Source organism: Salminus brasiliensis, chromosome 22 (assembly GCF_030463535.1).
Source record: "Salminus brasiliensis chromosome 22, fSalBra1.hap2, whole genome shotgun sequence".
In the NCBI taxonomy this organism is placed as follows: Eukaryota; Metazoa; Chordata; class Actinopteri; order Characiformes; family Bryconidae; genus Salminus; species Salminus brasiliensis.
This window is the reverse complement of record NC_132899.1, coordinates 670,001-687,500: the sequence shown is the minus strand read 5'-3', so window position 1 is coordinate 687,500 and position 17,500 is coordinate 670,001. Positions and strand designations below refer to the sequence as shown.

The 17,500-nt window shown below is 44.4% G+C and overlaps 3 protein-coding genes across 5 annotated transcripts in view; all 3 read right to left on the bottom strand.

Annotated features, from left to right (window-relative positions):
• sec31b (SEC31 homolog B, COPII coat complex component) overlaps window positions 1-601 on the bottom strand; it is a 20,378-nt gene extending 19,777 nt beyond the window's left edge. Inside the window, exon 1 of one of the 2 annotated variants that reach the window (XM_072668102.1) lies at window positions 538-601. The gene's annotated coding sequence lies outside the window, so the exon portion shown is untranslated. Of the gene's footprint in view, window positions 1-405; window positions 425-537 lie in introns of those variants that run through there. The other variant, XM_072668103.1, reaches the window with a different exon arrangement.
• A 903-nt stretch (window positions 602-1,504) lies between these two features.
• On the bottom strand, window positions 1,505-4,267 carry ndufb8 (NADH:ubiquinone oxidoreductase subunit B8). The gene is made up of 5 exons (XM_072667105.1): window positions 4,158-4,267; window positions 2,447-2,573; window positions 2,160-2,259; window positions 1,925-2,080; window positions 1,505-1,657 (listed from the first exon to the last, which is right to left on the bottom strand). Exons 1-5 carry the CDS (start codon window positions 4,258-4,260, stop codon window positions 1,565-1,567), a joined length of 579 nt encoding a protein of 192 aa, XP_072523206.1. The 5' UTR covers window positions 4,261-4,267; the 3' UTR covers window positions 1,505-1,564.
• A 1,798-nt stretch (window positions 4,268-6,065) lies between these two features.
• LOC140544264 (rho GTPase-activating protein 44-like) lies at window positions 6,066-17,417 on the bottom strand. Of its 2 annotated transcripts, XM_072667713.1 has the most exons (19): window positions 17,389-17,417; window positions 17,121-17,240; window positions 16,189-16,265; window positions 15,583-15,694; window positions 15,388-15,464; window positions 14,976-15,090; window positions 14,192-14,260; window positions 14,017-14,098; window positions 13,814-13,941; window positions 13,232-13,343; window positions 12,956-13,037; window positions 12,692-12,772; window positions 11,668-11,781; window positions 11,069-11,160; window positions 10,556-10,727; window positions 10,095-10,207; window positions 9,521-9,874; window positions 8,892-8,919; window positions 7,377-7,458 (listed from the first exon to the last, which is right to left on the bottom strand). In XM_072667713.1, exons 2-18 carry the CDS (start codon window positions 17,226-17,228, stop codon window positions 8,915-8,917), a joined length of 1,893 nt encoding a protein of 630 aa, XP_072523814.1. In that variant the 5' UTR covers window positions 17,229-17,240; window positions 17,389-17,417; the 3' UTR covers window positions 7,377-7,458; window positions 8,892-8,914. The 2 variants fall into 2 exon arrangements, with proteins under 2 accessions (XP_072523812.1, XP_072523814.1); XM_072667711.1 differs by lacking the exon at window positions 8,892-8,919 and having other exon boundaries at window positions 6,066-7,458.
• Window positions 17,418-17,500: the final 83 nt, after the last annotated feature.

The following is a 17,500-nucleotide window of genomic DNA, read 5'->3' as shown; positions in this document are numbered from 1 at the left end:
TCTCTCATTAATCAGCCTCTCTTCCCCCTAAATCTACACTTCCAGCTTTAGCGCGAGGCTAACTGCAGCTCTCAGCTTCACCAGCTAACCTAAGCTAACCTAAGCTAAGCTAAGCTAAGCTAAGCTAAGCTAAGCTAAGCTAAGCTAAGCTAAGCTAAGCTAACCCCTCCGGACGATGCTACTGTTTTTTTTTCCGCGCCCGTTTTCCCCCACTGCCCCGCCCCTATTCCCCCACTGCCCCGCCCCTCTCGCGTCCTGAGTGGCTGGCAGCTCAGACTGACAAGCAGCTCCGCCGATCCAGAGCGCGCCGAGCCTCATTCCGCTACCAAATCACAGCCCAGGAGGGGCGGGGCCTGCCCGAGAACAGGTGTGGGTAAAACCCGTCCCAGTGAGGCTAACGCTAACCTGCTGAACTCCCGCCTGCGGAGCGTGGCCGTTCTGTGCACGCGGATCACGTTAAACCGGATTAACGCGTTGCGCCGTGTGAACACCGAGCAGACTGACGCGGTTTATTCAAGCCCTGCTGTCTGTACTTACAGCTGGGGGACAGACCGCCCTGAAGAAGCTTCACTCCCCAACGCTCAGCGGAATCGCTGCCAGGGCTGCCGGGAAATGTAGTCCGCCAGGGTTGCTGGGAAGTGCAGTTTTAGTGTTTTTTTTTTTTTTTTTTTTAAATATATTATTATTATTAATAATAATAATAATAATAAATACAATATTTTATTTCCTCCAGTCACAGGTAGACCAGCTACCGTACATTAATTATTAATCATAAAATACTATATATAACAAATGTAGATTTTCTTTTTCACTGTATATATTTTAATACAGATTAATATTGTGGTGTTCAGTCGACACAGCGATTTTGGCCTATTCTAACCAAGCTTAATACTGAACACTTTAAAGTTGTGTCTAATATTTCAGAGTTTTAAGACCTGCAACAACAGTGTGATGCTTATATTATTAATAACCTTGAATGATTAATGGCCTCTTTGAAAGTAGACATAGACAATAGTAATAACAGTTAATTAATATTACATAAATCAGTAAATTAAATCAGATAAGCTGTCCTCCTGCCCCCTGCTGGATTACCTGTACACTGCATCTACTACAGCTTGAAATAACTTGAGCAAAGTTCAAGGGGTTAATGATTAGTTAAGTATTCATGTTTTTAATTTTAATATTCATAAAAAAGCTGTGGTGAAAACATAATTTCCTGACGTATTAAATATGTATCACTCGTATCAAGATTTAATACTGTAGTGGTATCTCGAACGCCATCGATCAGTCTCACCGTGGTCACTTCCACCCCAGTCACCCTGTCTGATCATTCGTGGGGGAGCGGTCTGCTTTTTTTCTTCACATTTATGAGTTTGGTGTGTTCAGGCTGATCACCTTGAACCTTAAACCAGGGAACAACACTGATAAAGGGGCAGACTGAGACACCTCCAGATAAACTGCTGAAATTAATTAGTACAGAAATGATCAAACAGACACGACAGAGATGATTTAATTTAGTTTATTACAGACAGATATTCCCCCTCACTCCCACAGAGGGCCACTCTCAGATTTCATAATGTTTGACAGGTTCAGGTGCATTCTCTGGGTCTCCTCCTTTTTCTAGGTACAGGTCATTGTAGGGGTACTGCTTCGGCGCCTACACACAAACACACACACACTTAGCACTCATTTCTCATTGCTAAACGGCTGTAGCCTGAATAGGTTCTATTCTACCAGTGCTTTTCAGCCCAGTACTTGGAGCCCAGGCAGTTCCACACTTTGGTTCTAACCTCTAGTGTAAAAGACTCGGTGGAACCATGTGATGAACTGAAGTACTGGGCTGAGAAACACTGAATTAAAGAGCTTATCTAGAACAGTAACTCCAGTTCTTCCCGGCTACGAGTGTTAGAGGAGAGTCTCTCACCACAGGATGATGTGAAGGGAACAGCTCCCCCACCCCACACATCAGCAGCATGAACCCCACGAACCCCAGCACGGTTCTGCGCATGGTGGCCCAGTCAGCCAACACTGGAGATGTGTCCACCCTGTTCCTGGTATACATATCAAAGTCCCAGTGCATCTACAGAGAGACAGAGATGTTACAGGTGGGTCTGAGGAACAGGGATGTGGGAGGGAAGGGTGATTTAGTGTGTGGTTACCGGTTCACCCCAGTTCCTCCTCAGGTCTGGGTGGTCCCAAGAGTAATAGGGGTCTCTCTCATGCTGCGAGCGGTTGGGCAGCTTAGGATAATCTCCACACCTGTGTAGAGACACACACACACACACACACACACACACACACACACACACACACACACACACACACACACACACACACACAAAGTGAAAGCAGGTTGATTGTGGAGGTTCCATGTATGGTCAAGGGATGTGAAGCAGTGTCTACATGCCCACACTCTTCTACTCTGGGCTTAGAGAGATTTACTAACCCTAGTCCATCGTCAGGGTAGGGCTGATAGTCTTCCACCCTCATGCCGTATTTTTTAGCTGCTGCTGCTCTCTCCTCAGGGGTCTTGGGGTAGGGTCCAGGTAGGTCATTTTTAGTGAAATCAGACGCTAACACACACACACACACACACACACACACACACACACACACACACACACACACACACACACACACAGTTATTTTACAGTCCCTGAATGATTGTTATATAAAAACAGTGTAAGGTGGTGGTGGTGGTGGGGAACCTTGAATAACTGCAAAAGACCTGCAACGAAATTTGGTGGCAGCCAGCACTAAGGTATCATTCTTCACATTAAGAAATATACAAAACACTGCAGGTCTCCATGCCTGTACACCTCTACCGACCCAAGGCCACGAGAACAATTGGCTCCAGTCTGCTCAAAACCAGATAAATAAGCCATAGAAGTTCTGAGTTTCTGTTCTGTGAAGCGATGAAACTAAACTGGACCTTTTCGGGCCTATGGATCAGCGATATGTCTGGAGGACGAAAAATGAAGCAGCCACTGAAAAAAAAACCCTGCCTACAGTGAAGCATTGCAGCGGCCCTGTGATGCTCTGCAGACCTGCAGCGTGTGGAGGGCAAGATGGATCCAAGCAGGTATACGTCTGACCTTCTGTGAGGAAGCTGAAGCCCAAACATACCAAATTCACCCAGGCCTGGTTTCCAGTCACAGTCGCTTGACTTGAACCCCCTAGAAAATCTTTGGTGGGATTTGCGCTGCCAGTGCCTGGAGTCTGGCTGTACATCACGTTTGCAGAAGGTTCTCTACTAAGTACTGAAGACGCCGGTCATGAAGGGACTGAAGGCACTTGTGTTGTGTATGCACTGTGTCTGTGCTGCACCACGGTCCTGGAGGAGCGCTGTTTCCTTTCACTGTGTTCTCTGTATGGAGCTGAAATGACATATGGTTGGTGTGGTGCAACAGAAAACACCACTATTGGCCAGTGAGCTACCACAGCATGTGGGAGACTGGGGTTCGATTCCCGTTCTGCGTGACTATGCTGCACTACACCAATAAGAGAGAATGTAAAACCCACTTGACTAATGCTGAGACTGCAGTCGTCATTAGGAGTGCTGTTTTGGGCTGCCTGTGGAGAAAGCTCTGGATCCATTAGTGGTGTTGAGATATTAAATTAGTCTAGTTTGTTTGTTTATTGCAACCATATGAAAGTTTGTATAATTTGCAGTGGGGCTGAACACCTCCGCCGACACCTGCATGTCATTAAGTATATATTGAAGTGGTCACAGTGATGAAGAGCCCCATATAATCCCTGTACCACAGTGCTCACTGGAACTGACCGTTCCACCTTAAATGCTGCAGCAGATACAGTGCTGACAGATAAGGTGCCGCAATGGAACTGCTGCACCATTTAAGGTGGAACGGACAATTCCAGTGATCAGTTGATAAACAGCGCTGTTTACTACCAGAAATGAAACTGTTCTTCTTATAAAGACTAATTAAGCGTTATAGAGCTCTGCGGTGTTATATAGCGTCTATAAACTGTGTGTATATTGTGCTATAGGTCTGGTGTTGTTAGCCCTGTTAGCCGTTAGCTGCAGTTAAAGGTTAAACTGTCCTTCATATTAACCCCCCGCTCTGCTAAATCCCACCACTCTCCGCGTGCCCTCACCCCTACAATAAACACTCTATGATCGATTATTGGTCACTCACCCGATCTGAATCCGATCACAGACTTATAAACTTGATCAAACCCCCTGGATTTGCACAGAGCGCGCGCCGCCATCTTTACCTCCGGAGCCGCGCACGCGCACATAGACGGCACAGTCCGAGCATACGGGTACTTCATCCGCCTGCTCGCCTGTCAATCACCAATAAATCGATCAATAATGTAAAGGACAGAAACATAAACACGCACGAAAAAGTGACAATGGGCCTGGCTTTGTTTATTCCAGTCTATTGATCGATTAATCTGTCGGTTTATCAACTATATATATATAGATATTTTAATCTACATTTTTTATTAAATTACAGAAAATTATTATTATTATTACTATTATTATCATTATTATTATATTGATATTATTAATAATAATAATATTATTAATAATAATGGTGATACTGAAGATGTTCAGAATACAGAAATACTTTATTGATCCCAGGAGGGAAGTTGCATATTGTTATAATAAGAAGAAGAAACTCATGTTAATAATTCGCAAATGTAAAAATATATTATTGATTAACACAGTTCTGCTGGTTTATATATTAAGTAATAACTGCAGCTTCTTTCCTGGGATTAATAAAGTATTTCTAATTCTGATTTATAAATGTTTTGTCTGATGCTGATTGCTGATTTGCAGCATCTGTTGTTCACCGTTCTGACCACCAGAAGTCACATCACAGTGATGACCTCTGTACAGTGTTTATGTATCGCCGTCTCACCACCATCACCACCATCACATCAACCTCAGCACCATCACATCATCATCACATCATCACCACCATCACATCATCACCACCATCATCATCATCACCACCATCACATCATTACGTCATCACCACCATCACATCATAATCACCACCACCATCACATCATCATCACTACGTCATCACCACCATCACATCATAATCACCACCATCACATCATCATCATCACCACCATCACATCACCATCCCATCAACCTCAGCACCATCACATCATTACATCATCACCATCACATCATCATCATCACCATCACATCATTACGTCATCACCACCATCACATCATAATCACCACCATCACATCATAATCACCACCACCATCACATCATCATCACCACCATCACATCATAATCACCACCACCATCACATCATCATCACCACCATCACATCATAATCACCACCACCATCACATCATAATCACCACCACCATCACATCATCACCACCACCATCACATCATAATCACCACCATCACATCATCATCATCACCACCACCATCACATGATCACCATCATCATTACATCATCACCATCACCATCAGCAGCTGCTGTGTTTCAAAGCGTAGATGACAGGTCATGCCTATAAAGAGACAGGACCTTTCCGGTGACATCATCACTCTCCTTGGTTAGATTGCTCTATCTAGGCCACTAAGGAAGAGTTTTCATAGGACAGTCCTACCGAGGACCGAGGACTCACCCTACCTGGGCTGCAGTCTAGGCGTTCATCGTTCTTTATTTCAGGGTTTGCATCAGCTGAGCACCACTGGGGTAAAATCAACTGGCCACAAATTAAAACACAATAAATCCAGAAACTAAACAAAAACCTATAAAAAAAGAAAAGATCAATTTAGACAGAAACTGAAATAAGTTAAATATGAAAACCAGCAAACACACAGTTCCAGTAACGGCATCACTGCGGGGGAAAGCAGGGCTCCAGCTTTACCAGCAGATCGACAAACCCCAGAGCCGCTCCGCAGCAGCCGAGCTGGCCAACCCTCACCCAGAGTAAAGTCCAGTCCTTCACTCTCTATATTTACAAAAACCCCAACAGCTTCAGTAGGTGGTTGCTATGGTGTTGCTAAGGGATTGCTACAATGTTGTGAGGTGTACAATTTAATTAAAAAAACAAAAGGCATGAAAAGTGATTTTAAACTGATTTAATAAAAATACAAGTGAACACATTCTGATCATCTGGACAGTCATCCTCCTTCATCACACACTGATTTACACACACACACACACACACTATAATCCCTGAATCATTCCTGCCTCACCTTTACCTGCTGCTCTTCTTCACACTAACACTCAGACAGGTGTGTGTGTGTGCAGGTGAGTACAGTGAGGGGAACTGAAAGTGTGGCGTGGTCAGTGGGACCAGTACCACCAGCATCTCCACACTGTAAATAAACACATTACAGACACTTCATCATCATCATCTTCTTCTTCTTCTCTGAGTGAAGTTTATAGATGTGTCTGTGAACAGCTGGAGTATGTAAATGAGAGGTGCAGCTATTGGTCAGTGGAAGGAGAAGCACTTCTGTGAAGTAAACTGAATTAAATTACAATGAAAAACATCATTCAGTTCTAATGAGAGCAGTTTATACAACAACAACAACAACAACAACACTCCTGCTCTCAGAACGAAGCACCTGACTTATAATGAACACTCTTCACTGATTGGTGGAACACTGTTTTTTGTAGCTAAGGTAAATTTTGGATGATTGATTAGACGATTACTTTTCTGAATAACCAGTTAAGAGTAAAGACACTTCAAACTGCATCAGCTCATCACACCAGCTCATCACACCAGCTCGGTGGGACGGGGGGGCGGTCGGTAGTGTTGGCTGGGAGGATTGGTGGGGTTTATGGTGATGGTTGGTGGGAGTGGTTGTTGTGAGAGCAGACGCTCAGTATTCTGCAGTAACATTTTAACATACGGTTGTGTTGGTTTGGGGGAGCTGGTGAAGAGGGTTGGGGCGGGAGGGTTTAGAGGTGGGGGAGGGGTGATGGTGGGGGTGATGGTGGTTGTAGCCCACAGCTGAATGTAAAAGCATTCTGATCACAGTGTTGAACGGACTGAGATCATTAGAACCTCGTCTTCACCGAACGCTCAAGTGATTGTTTACAGTCAGAACTAATCAGACAAGAGTTTAGAAACACACAAACATTCATAAATCTCTTCACCATAATATGATTCTTTAAAATGAACTCCACAGATAAATGAATCATTCTCTTAGTGATCTCGTGTTCTGTGTAATAACACTCCTACAGTCAGCGGGAGGTGCTGACGGGTGTCTGAACGGCTGTGAGGAGAAGTTCAGCAGTGAAGCAGCAGTGATTCCTGGGCGGTGGAACCGAGCGGACGGATAAGGCTGGACTGTAATAAACTCTGATCAGTTTAAAGTTTAGTGCTCTCAGACTCCTCCTCGGATTCAGACAATGCTACAGGCATCCTGAAGGGGGCACCAGAGCTCTCATCCTGCATAACATTTGGTTCTATTGTGATGATGGGAAGGTCCTGGACGTTCAAAGAATCTACAGCCAGAGAGAGAGAGAGAGAGAGAGAGAGAGAGAGAGAGAGGGAGAGTGAGAGAGAGAGAGAGATATTAAGATCTAAGACACAGTTATACACTCCTAACAATAAAGCTGCAGCAAAGCGTTCTCTGAGGAATGCTAAAGGATAAAGGACCATGTTTGTAATAGAGTGTGTGAGTGTGAGAAAGCTTGAAGCCAGGTTCTGCTGATACGTCTCAATAACAAACACAAATGGTTCTTTATTTTAAAGGGTGTTTTTGCCTAAAACACTATTTTGAGCGATTTCAGTCAGGAGTCAGACCTCCTCACAGCACAGAGACAGTAGACACAGCAACCAGGCTGGAGAACATTGCTGGAGTCACTGCAAAAGTGCAATGGCAATCCTGGTTCAGATTCCATCAAATGAGCTGATCATGACCAGTGTAGGGTGTAGAAGAAATTGATATCTGAATTAAGATGTGGTGTCCCACAAGGCTCTGCTCTAGGATCACGCCCTTTCCTCCTATACCTACTGCCGCCTTCAGCACAGTTTTTCATAAAGAACAACAAATCAGCAGCAGCAGAATCCTGAGCATCTGCTCTCCCCACTGAGAGAGAGCACACCGGCATTGGAAAGATGGACCGTGATGGATACAATTAATCAATGAATGGAGTGACAAACTGGCTAAGGCAGCAAATCCAGGTCCAAAACGTGCTCCAACTGCCTGGAGGTCTCAGCTCAGGGAGAGGGGGACAGGGGGAGGGGTCAGTCAGAGTGTCCAGAGTAAAAATCCACCCCAGGACACACAGATACAGACACACACACAGATACAGACACACACACACACAGATACAGACACACACACACACACACAGATACAGACACACACACACATAGATACAGACACACACACACATAGACACAGACACACACACAGATACAAACACACACACACACACACAGATACAGACACACACACACATAGATACAGACACACACACACATAGACACATACACACACAGATACAGACACACACACACAGATACAAACACACACACACACACACAGATACAGACACACACACACAGATACAAACACACACACACACACAGATACAGACACACACAGAGATACAAACACACACACACACAGATACAGACACACACACACATAGACATAGACACACACACAGATACAAACACAGATAGACACATACACACACAGATACAGACACACACACACACACACACACACAGATACAGACACACACACACAGATACAGACACACACACACACAGATACAGACACACACACACAGATACAGACACACACACACACAGATACAGACACACACACACAGATACAGACACACATCCTGGCACTAGCAAGGTGCAGTCAGTAAGACATTATCAGACTGGTTAATGGAGGGTGAGGATGGGAGCAGCTGCTTACCCCTCAAATAAAAGCCACGGTCTTCATACTGTAACAGCAAAGAGGGAAAAGACAGAGGAAAGAGTTGCAGAAGAGCAGTTACTGTATCCAGACCCGGACTGTAGAGGGGATAAAGTAGGGCTGGACAATGTGACGATATTTTATCGTATCATGATCAATTTTGTTATCGTGACACAGAGTAGGCTTTTTATGCATATGAAGAATATTGTCAGTTCTTAACAAGTCTTTGCTTATTGTTAACTAGCAGCACATCGCCCAGCCCCGAGATAAAGACTCAAAGCTGCTCATATGAAACTAATCTGGCAGAAGCAGAAGAAGAGAGCTATTAGCTTTTCTAACCCCAATCAGTTCCTTTACGAGAGAAATCACCAAAACAAAAGACCACCTCCTGCCCTTCAGTCAACTGCTGCTCTTATATCATGTAAAATATACATATTAATATTTACACAGATTAATACATGTATTGCTCCAATATACTGCCTTATCATTAATTATCCCGCAGAGGAGAGCTTTATATGATGTAAAGAAAATGTTTTGGATCATTAAAACATTAAAACTGGACTTCAGGAAAGGAGCAGAAGTGTGGGATGCTGGTTCTGTGCTGTTCTGCTTCAGGGCAGATTTTTTACCTGTGGGCACGTTCTCCCCTGCGCTCAGAGTGTCCAGCAGGGCGGCGTCAGCAGGCTCCAAAAGCTGAGGGCTGGGGGGCCGGGGTGGGGGCAGGCTGGGCCTGTGCCGGGGTGGTTTGGAGATGGGACGGATCTTGGGGAGGGTGGCAGAGAGGGGAGGAGGGATGGAGAGGGTATCGGGGGAACTGTGCCCAGGAGAGCTGATGGTGGCATAGACCTGTGAGTAGCTGAAGGAGGGGGTGGTGGGGGGTGTGGGAGACAGACTGATGGGTGAAGGCTGACCGGGGGAGTGGTCAGACCAACTGCTGGACTGGGAGTATGGAGCTTTAGGAGCAATGGGGGCCAGCTTCTTAGCTAGTCATTCAGAGAGAGAGAGAGAGAGAGAGAGAGAGGGAGAGAGAGAGAGGGAAAGAGAGATACATCTATTACTAATAATTAGTATAATTACTGCTGTTTGTCTTTATTATTATGAGGATTATCCACAGTGGCAGAACACACCCACCCACACCGCCTGTAGTGTGTCAGCATTAAACCCTCTAATCAGATCCTCACACGCACACTTAGTGAACCGTACCTTTCCCGAATGTGTGTAGGATGTGCTCGGACAGCTGCGTTTGCCCTCCAGGGGGTGATATCTGAAGGCCTCTTTGTCCAATCACAGGTGAAAGTTCCTTACTCCTCAGCACACTAAACACACACACACACACACACACATGCACACACACACAATTATTGCTATATAAGAGGTCTGTGTGAGTGTAAGGAAATCTTTGAATCTCAGTGATTTTGATGGAGGTGATTTCTAGATTCTTCCAGAAAGTAAAAATCTGCCCCAGGATCCAGGCCCGGCAGCTGGAACTGAATTTTGCATTTGTCGACTGATTCACCTACCTACTAAAATAACTTACTGTAATTATAGTTTAGTAAAGTGATTGGAGCGTAACGGTTTGTTGATGTTTATTTGTTGATGAAACCAACCGGAACAAAAAACCATACTGTTGCTCCGATATCAAGAGAAGCAGAAAAAGGTCCTACCTGTCTTTCCTGTAAAATTCCAGCATCATGTTGTCCGTAGCAACGCTAAGAGGCCGCCTGTGCTCCATCCTACGGTCAGAATGGTCCATTTCAGGCCAGACTGAGCTGTAGCTGGAGTTATGGTTGGTGTGGAGAGGACTGCCGTAATTTCCTGTTATATTAAACTCAATCTCTGAGAGAGAGAGAGAGAGAGAGAGAGAGAGAGATGCTCTGTACTTCCATCCATGTTCTAGATAGCAGTGAGTCATACAGTGTCAGGAACCACATAATCAGGTCTATTAGAGGTACTGATGATAACTGAGTGAGGGTGCAGTTAGCACTGTGCTAATTGGAGCCACACAGCTCCAGAAGATGCAAACTCCAGACACCAAACAGTTCTGTGGAGAATTATGTAGCAAGACGTGTGGACAGGGGACAGAGGACAGGGGACAGTAGTCCAGTTCTAACTAGCCGGTCTGATATTATGATTGGTCAAAATGGTCAGTCTTGATATGGTCAATGTGTGTCTCTAACCTCCAGGGAAGAACCAATCAGCATGCTGAATTATGGGCTCAATTATCCGCACAATCTGCAGTGAGACAGTGGTCATCATGTCCGTCATAATCCTGAAAACAGGAAAACAGACGCATGAGCAGAGAAATAAAGGGTGATACAATTCAAAATAAATAAATAAATAAAGGCATTACTTTTTCCTCAAAATGTTGAAGGACAGACGATATTATACAGTATGATAGATACATGTGCATATTAATATTCATATCATAATAATCATAATAATAATAATCATAATAATTAACTATTAATTCTTTATTTAATAACAGTATTAAGTCTATTAAAACAGAAAAACAGCAAGAAGAGTTAAATACTGATAGAGAAAGTGAGAGAGTGAGTGAGTAAAAGTGAGTGAGGGAGAGAGTGAGTGTGTAAAAGTGAGTAAGAGAGTGGGTAAAAGTGAGTGAGAGAGTGAGTGAGAGAGTGGGATAAAATGCGTGAGAGAGTGAGTGAGTGAGTGGTTAAAAGTAAGTGAGTGAAAGAAAGGGTAAAGTGAGTGAGTGAGAGAGTGGTTAAAAGTGAGTGAGTGGTTAAAAGTAAGTGAGTGAGAGAGTTTTTACCCCTCTGTTTGAGGCCAGAGCAGATTAGGTCCCAGAACAATGGCAATGTTCCCTGCAGTCATTTTATTAACAGCATCATTCTCACTCAGCTTCGCCAGGAACTTTATTAAATACCTGAAAATAAAAACAAACATCACTCCAATTCCTCACACCAATCACTCCACTAACCCCACTCCACTAACCTAACTCCAATTACTCCACTAACCTAACTCCATTAACCATCATTCCAATCACTCCACCAACCTCACTCCAATTACTCCACTAACCCCACTCCACTAACCTAACTCCAATTACTCCACTAACCTCACTCCATTAACCATCATTCCAATCACTCCACCAACCTCACTCCAATTACTCCACTAACCGCACTCCACTAACCTCACTCCAATTACTCCACTAACCTCACTCCACTAACCTCACTCCAATTACTCCACTAACCTCACTCCAATCACTTCATTAACCTCACTCCAATTACTCCACTAACCTCACTCTACTATCCTCACTCCAATTACTCCACTAACCTCACTCCACTATCCTCACTCCAATTACTCCACTAACCTCACTCCAATCACTTCATTAACCTCACTCCAATTACTCCACTAACCTCACTCCACTATCCTCACTCCAATTACTCCACTAACCTCACTCCACTAACCTAACTCCAATTACTCCACTAACCTCACTCCACTATCCTCACTCCAATTACTCCACTAACCTCACTCCACTAACCTCACTCCAATTACTCCACTAACCTCACTCCACTTACTCCACTAACCTCACTCCAATCATTCCACTAACCATACTCCATTAACCTCACTCCAATCACTCCATTAACCTTACTCCAATCACTCCACTAACCTCACTCCACTAACCTCACTGTAATCACTCCACTAACCTCACTCTAATCACTATGGTTTATGCTACAGAATTTTGGCCAAAACGTTCAGGAATATGGAGTGACATGGTGTAAGCTGTATTACTGAAACTGACCAGCAGGGGTCATGCTCCCCCCACTGTAACTCACCTGAAGTTGTTACTGTTAGCTTTGGGCAGTTTCTCACACACCAACAGCAGTGCCTGCAGACACTTCTCCTGACCCTGAACACTAGACAACAGCATCCCACACAGAACAGAATTCAACATTATTCATTACTAAATAAACTCATAAAGCAGTGAGAGAAACGCATTACTACTTCTTAATAAATACAAAATCCTTCTAGAATTGTAATTATCATTAATCATTTATATTACTGTGATCATTGGGGGGAAAGAGTTTTAAGCTACTGACTTGGACGCTTGTATCCATTCCTCATAGAGCTCAAAGGTCATGAGTGGCTCAGGAAGCTCCCGTAGGTAAGACTTCATCGCACCTGCAGAACACAAGCACACCAACAGGGTCTGTAACACATCTGTAGCACAGCTGCATCTGTAACAGACACCTGGGTAACTCAGCAGGACTAAAGGAGGACTAAAGCAGGACTAGAAGATAAAAATACTTCACTAAGATTCTGATCGGCAGCTTCAAGAGAAACTGACGGATTCTAAAATGATCATAAACACACACCAGCTAAAGCGTGAGGGTCAACAGAATACTCCTGTATGTCCAGAACACCACAGTCCAGAGAGGCCTTCAGCTTCTTCAGCTTGGAGGCAGAGGGAGCGACCCTGAACAAACCCTGTATAACACACACACACACACACACGCGCACACACACATGCACACACGCGCGCGCACACACACACACACACAGATATATAGATACCAGCACACAAGAGTGGTTCTACTGTCATTTTAATAACAGCTGTTTTACCAAACAAGAGTCTGAAGAGAGGAATAGTGGAAGATTACTGTAGTTAATTCTGTTCCTGTAGTGGATTAGCAGCAGAGTGTCTTCTGCTTACAGGCTGATTTTAGTGTGTTTGGTGTTTGCATTCTTTTTCTACAGTCTGTTTATTCCAGCATTTAGCTGTAGCTAGAGACTCAGTGAAAATGAGGAAAGTGGATATCCTTGTACTTTGATGTGTAAATTCTGAATGGTTTAATAAATATAAAACTTCTGTGTCTGTAAATAAACTTTTTTTTCTGCATCAAAACTGGCAACATTAAAAGTAGTTAGGAAGTCTGTCCATATTAGTGGATGAACACCTCCTCCTGCAGACCACAATCCAGCAGCATGGTGACACAGGCCTCGATGGGGAAGGCGATGTCCCGGCCGGTGAGCCTCAGGTGCTCCTCCAATGGCTTCCCAAAACATGGTTTCTCCACCCACAGCTCTGCAACACCCAGAAAAACTCAACTTAGACCACCCAAAGGGAGAGGCATGATTATATATAGCCTCTGATTCTCACCTTGTTGTGCTTTAATCTGAGGAAGAACATTCTGAAGCAACTCCAGGGACTTCCTGTGATATTCTGCCTGAACCTCAATCAGCTGAGAAAAGAGAGAAACAGAGAGAGAGAGTTTGATGGCTGGAGCTACACAAGTGAAAGGCGTGTATTTGGAGCATTGAGCTCTTATACGCACCGTCTGAAAGTAGTTTGCATAGTCAGTTTCTTTGGCCATAAAACTGTACATGTCTGCTGAGAGCTGATCCTGAAACAGAGCGCAAGAATTATTCCAGCACGACCCTTCTCCCAATCTCAGGCTCTGCTCAGAACAGCATGAAAAATAAATAAAACTGAGCACAGGTGAAAAATCTAAATTCCCCCTGTCCCCCCCATCATATTACCAATTAATCTAAATCTAAGGGCAGTGGTGGCTCAGCGGTTAGAGCGCCGGGATATCGCTAACAGGGTTGTGGGTTCGATTCCCGGGCTCGGCAAGCTGCCACTGTTGGGCCCTTGAGCAAGGCCCTTTACCCTCTCTGCTCCCCGGGCGCTGGAGTTGGCTGCCCACCGCTCTGGGTGTGTGTGTGTACTCACTGCCTAACACGTGTGTGTGTGTGTGTGTGTGTGTGTGTGAGTGTGCGTTCACTACCAGATGGGTTAAATGCGGAGGACACATTTCGCTGTACAGTCCACACTGTACAGTGACGAATACGTGCACCTTTTTATCCTTTAATATTTGGTGTTTCTTTATTTTACACTTTCCCACTGATTAGCATGGTTAGCACAGAGTTGTTTAGTAAATCTGTAATGGGCTTGATTATGTGGTGTCTGACACTGTATGAAAAGGTGTTATCTAGAACATGGACTGAACAACAGAGCAGAGCTAAGAGTATCAGTCATAATTTTCCTCTGTTACTTATTGGCTACATTAGCAAAAGTAACATTAGCAATATGGTGGGGGTTAAAACAGAAAGCCTCACCCTGCAGATCTCCATGCGATTGGCTGCCTCATCCATCTCCTCCCTCAGGGAGTCGGCTTTGGCTCCTAATGGCTGCTCTTTATTGGTCAGAGTTGAAGACTTAGACGACTGCCACCTACAGGTCAGAGGAGAGCATTGTTTTCCAGTGTGTGTTCTATAATGATCATATGTTTCACACACTCATTCTGACAGACTGTAATACACTACAAGAAGCGTAGGGGGCACTCTATAACGCTCAGATGATGCACACTCACTATAAAAAAGCAGCTGTTTAAATGATGGTGGTAAAGAGAGGAGTACAAAAGGCACATTAGACACCAACATTAATTAGTTCATTAGTTAATTGGTTTACAAAAGCTTTGGTGAGAATAAAGGAGTTGATCAAGGACTCCAGATCTCATGTTGCACTGACCGTGTCCGAGCAGAGTCCATGTCCAGAACCAGCTTGGCTAAATGCTTCCTCTGTTTTTGAATGTTTGGAATTTCAACCTGTGAGAAAAATTAACACCTCTGTAATCCTCTCAGAACTAACAATTTTATTATTATTACAGTTCTAGAATAGTCTTTACCCAGTAATGACCACACACACACACACACACACACACACCTCAGAGAGTGTGTACAGTGGCTCTATGATGTCTTTCTCCATCTGCAGCTCAAACTTTTGCAGCTCCTGAGCCAGCTGGTCCTGCGTCTCTCCACACAACCTCAGTACCTTTCTGCACACACACTCACACACACACACACACATTAGTAACAACAAATGGTTAAAGTGTGTGTGTGTGTGTGTGTGTGTGTGTAGTGTAGTAGACACACAGTAACACTCTGGATTACAACTCCCCACCAGCTCTGTCCTGCAGGTTGGGGCAGTCTGCTGGAAGAGGAACTGAAGCAGCAGTGTCGGACTGTCAGAGTGTCGGACTGTCAGAGTGTCGGACTGTACTCATATCGAAGTAATGGAGTATTGGACTGTTGAAGTATCGGAATATCAGCCAGTCGGACTGTTAAAAGCGTGAGTTTTGGAATATCAAACAAGGCGTCAGACTGTCAAAGTATCAAACTGACGACGCGTCAGACCATCAGAGCGTCTGAAGTGTCTGCATTTCAGAGTGCTGGACTGTCGGACTCCAAGAGTATCGGAGAGGTTGGAGTGCTGGCGTGTCACATGTCATAGTGTGTAAATGTGCGTGTGTGTGTGTGTGTGTGCGTTTACCCCAACAGTAAGTCGTCCCCTAGTACAGCAGCTCCATCCTGCAGGCTCTGTGCCAGGACTGCAAGTGGCAATTTTCGCTACCAGTGAAAACACACACACACACACACACACACACATTAATACACACTAAGACTAAAATAATTTTGGAATTACTCTTAAGCTTTTATATGTCTAGTCCCCCGCTAAGTAACAGCATCTCCACAAGATGCTGCCACCACCAGGCTCTACTACTGGATGGTTTGGTGAGGAATGGACAGTGTTAGGTTTATGCCAGACGAAGCTCTTTGAAAGAAATCTAAACGCTCATTTTTTCTCATCTGACCATAAAACACATCCAGAGCTGCGTCACTCTGCTGCTTCCTCGGGAACTCCAGATGTGCTTTATGTGCTTTTTCCACAGTAATGGTTTATGTTTTTTCTCCCTTCATACAGACCAGTTCTACTCAGAGCTGCAGAGATGGCTGACTTGTGCTCCGTCACTCCAGTCTCAGACACTGATCTCTCACTGCAGCTCCTTCAGAGTGATGGTTGGTCTCTGTGGTTTCTCTCAGTGGTTTTGAGGGACGGACTCGTCTTTAGGCAGGGCTGGGTGTGATGCAGCTTACAGTTCCTCACAGCTGACCTCACTGATAAATCTAAACACCTGGATATGATGATTCTGCAGGTTTTTCTGATCTTTATCGTTAATGTCCCCAGAACATTCTAAGGTCTTCATTATGTATATATCATTATCATTTTAAGCACATGCTACCCAAAACCTAACGCTGCTGGATATTGCATGGTATTGTGGGAAATGTAGTGGATATAGGAGTTTCGCTATGGCAACTGAGTCCAAACTGTGGCATGAACTGAACTGCCACTTTTGTGTACCATTACACCTCTAGTAATCAATATATTCTTCAGCCTTCACACACACACACACACAATCATACCAATGGAGATCTGACGGATCGTTTGTCCACCTCTGCTCCCTGTTGTCCCTGGAGACAGGCAGTCAGTTTCTTATGAGTGCTGTGGGAGACCTGCTTTATTAGCTCCATCCTCTTCTCCACCTGCAGCACACACACACACCATACACACACACATCAAATTGCTTGCTGTCCTGCATAATTTTAACACATTATTAGGGTACATACAATAGGTTTAATAATATGACCCCCCACCCCCCATTCCCACCCCTCATTCCCCACACCCACATACCTGAAGCAGATCATCACTTAACACTTCAGTTTTTTTCAGCTCTGTAATCAGAATAAACAGCAGTCAGAATCACAAACACACACAAACACACACACAGGTCTTCATCACCTTC

Coding starts and splice junctions, on each gene's coding strand:
- LOC140544264 (XM_072667711.1), bottom strand. CDS start 17,228: ATGGAGCTAATAAAGCAGGTCTCCCACAGCACTCATAAGAAACTGACT. Junction 14,261..14,975: donor ATCGCATGGAGATCTGCAGG/GTGAGGCTTTCT, acceptor GCTCTGTTTCAG/GATCAGCTCTCAGCAGACAT. Junction 11,782..12,691: donor GCTAACAGTAACAACTTCAG/GTGAGTTACAGT, acceptor TTTTATTTTCAG/GTATTTAATAAAGTTCCTGG.
- ndufb8 (XM_072667105.1), bottom strand. CDS start 4,260: ATGTGCGCGTGCGCGGCTCCGGAGGTAAAGATGGCGGCGCGCGCTCTG. Junction 2,574..4,157: donor TGTGATCGGATTCAGATCGG/GTGAGTGACCAA, acceptor TGTGTGTGTTAG/CGTCTGATTTCACTAAAAAT. Junction 1,658..1,924: donor TCCCTTCACATCATCCTGTG/GTGAGAGACTCT, acceptor GTTTGTGTGTAG/GCGCCGAAGCAGTACCCCTA.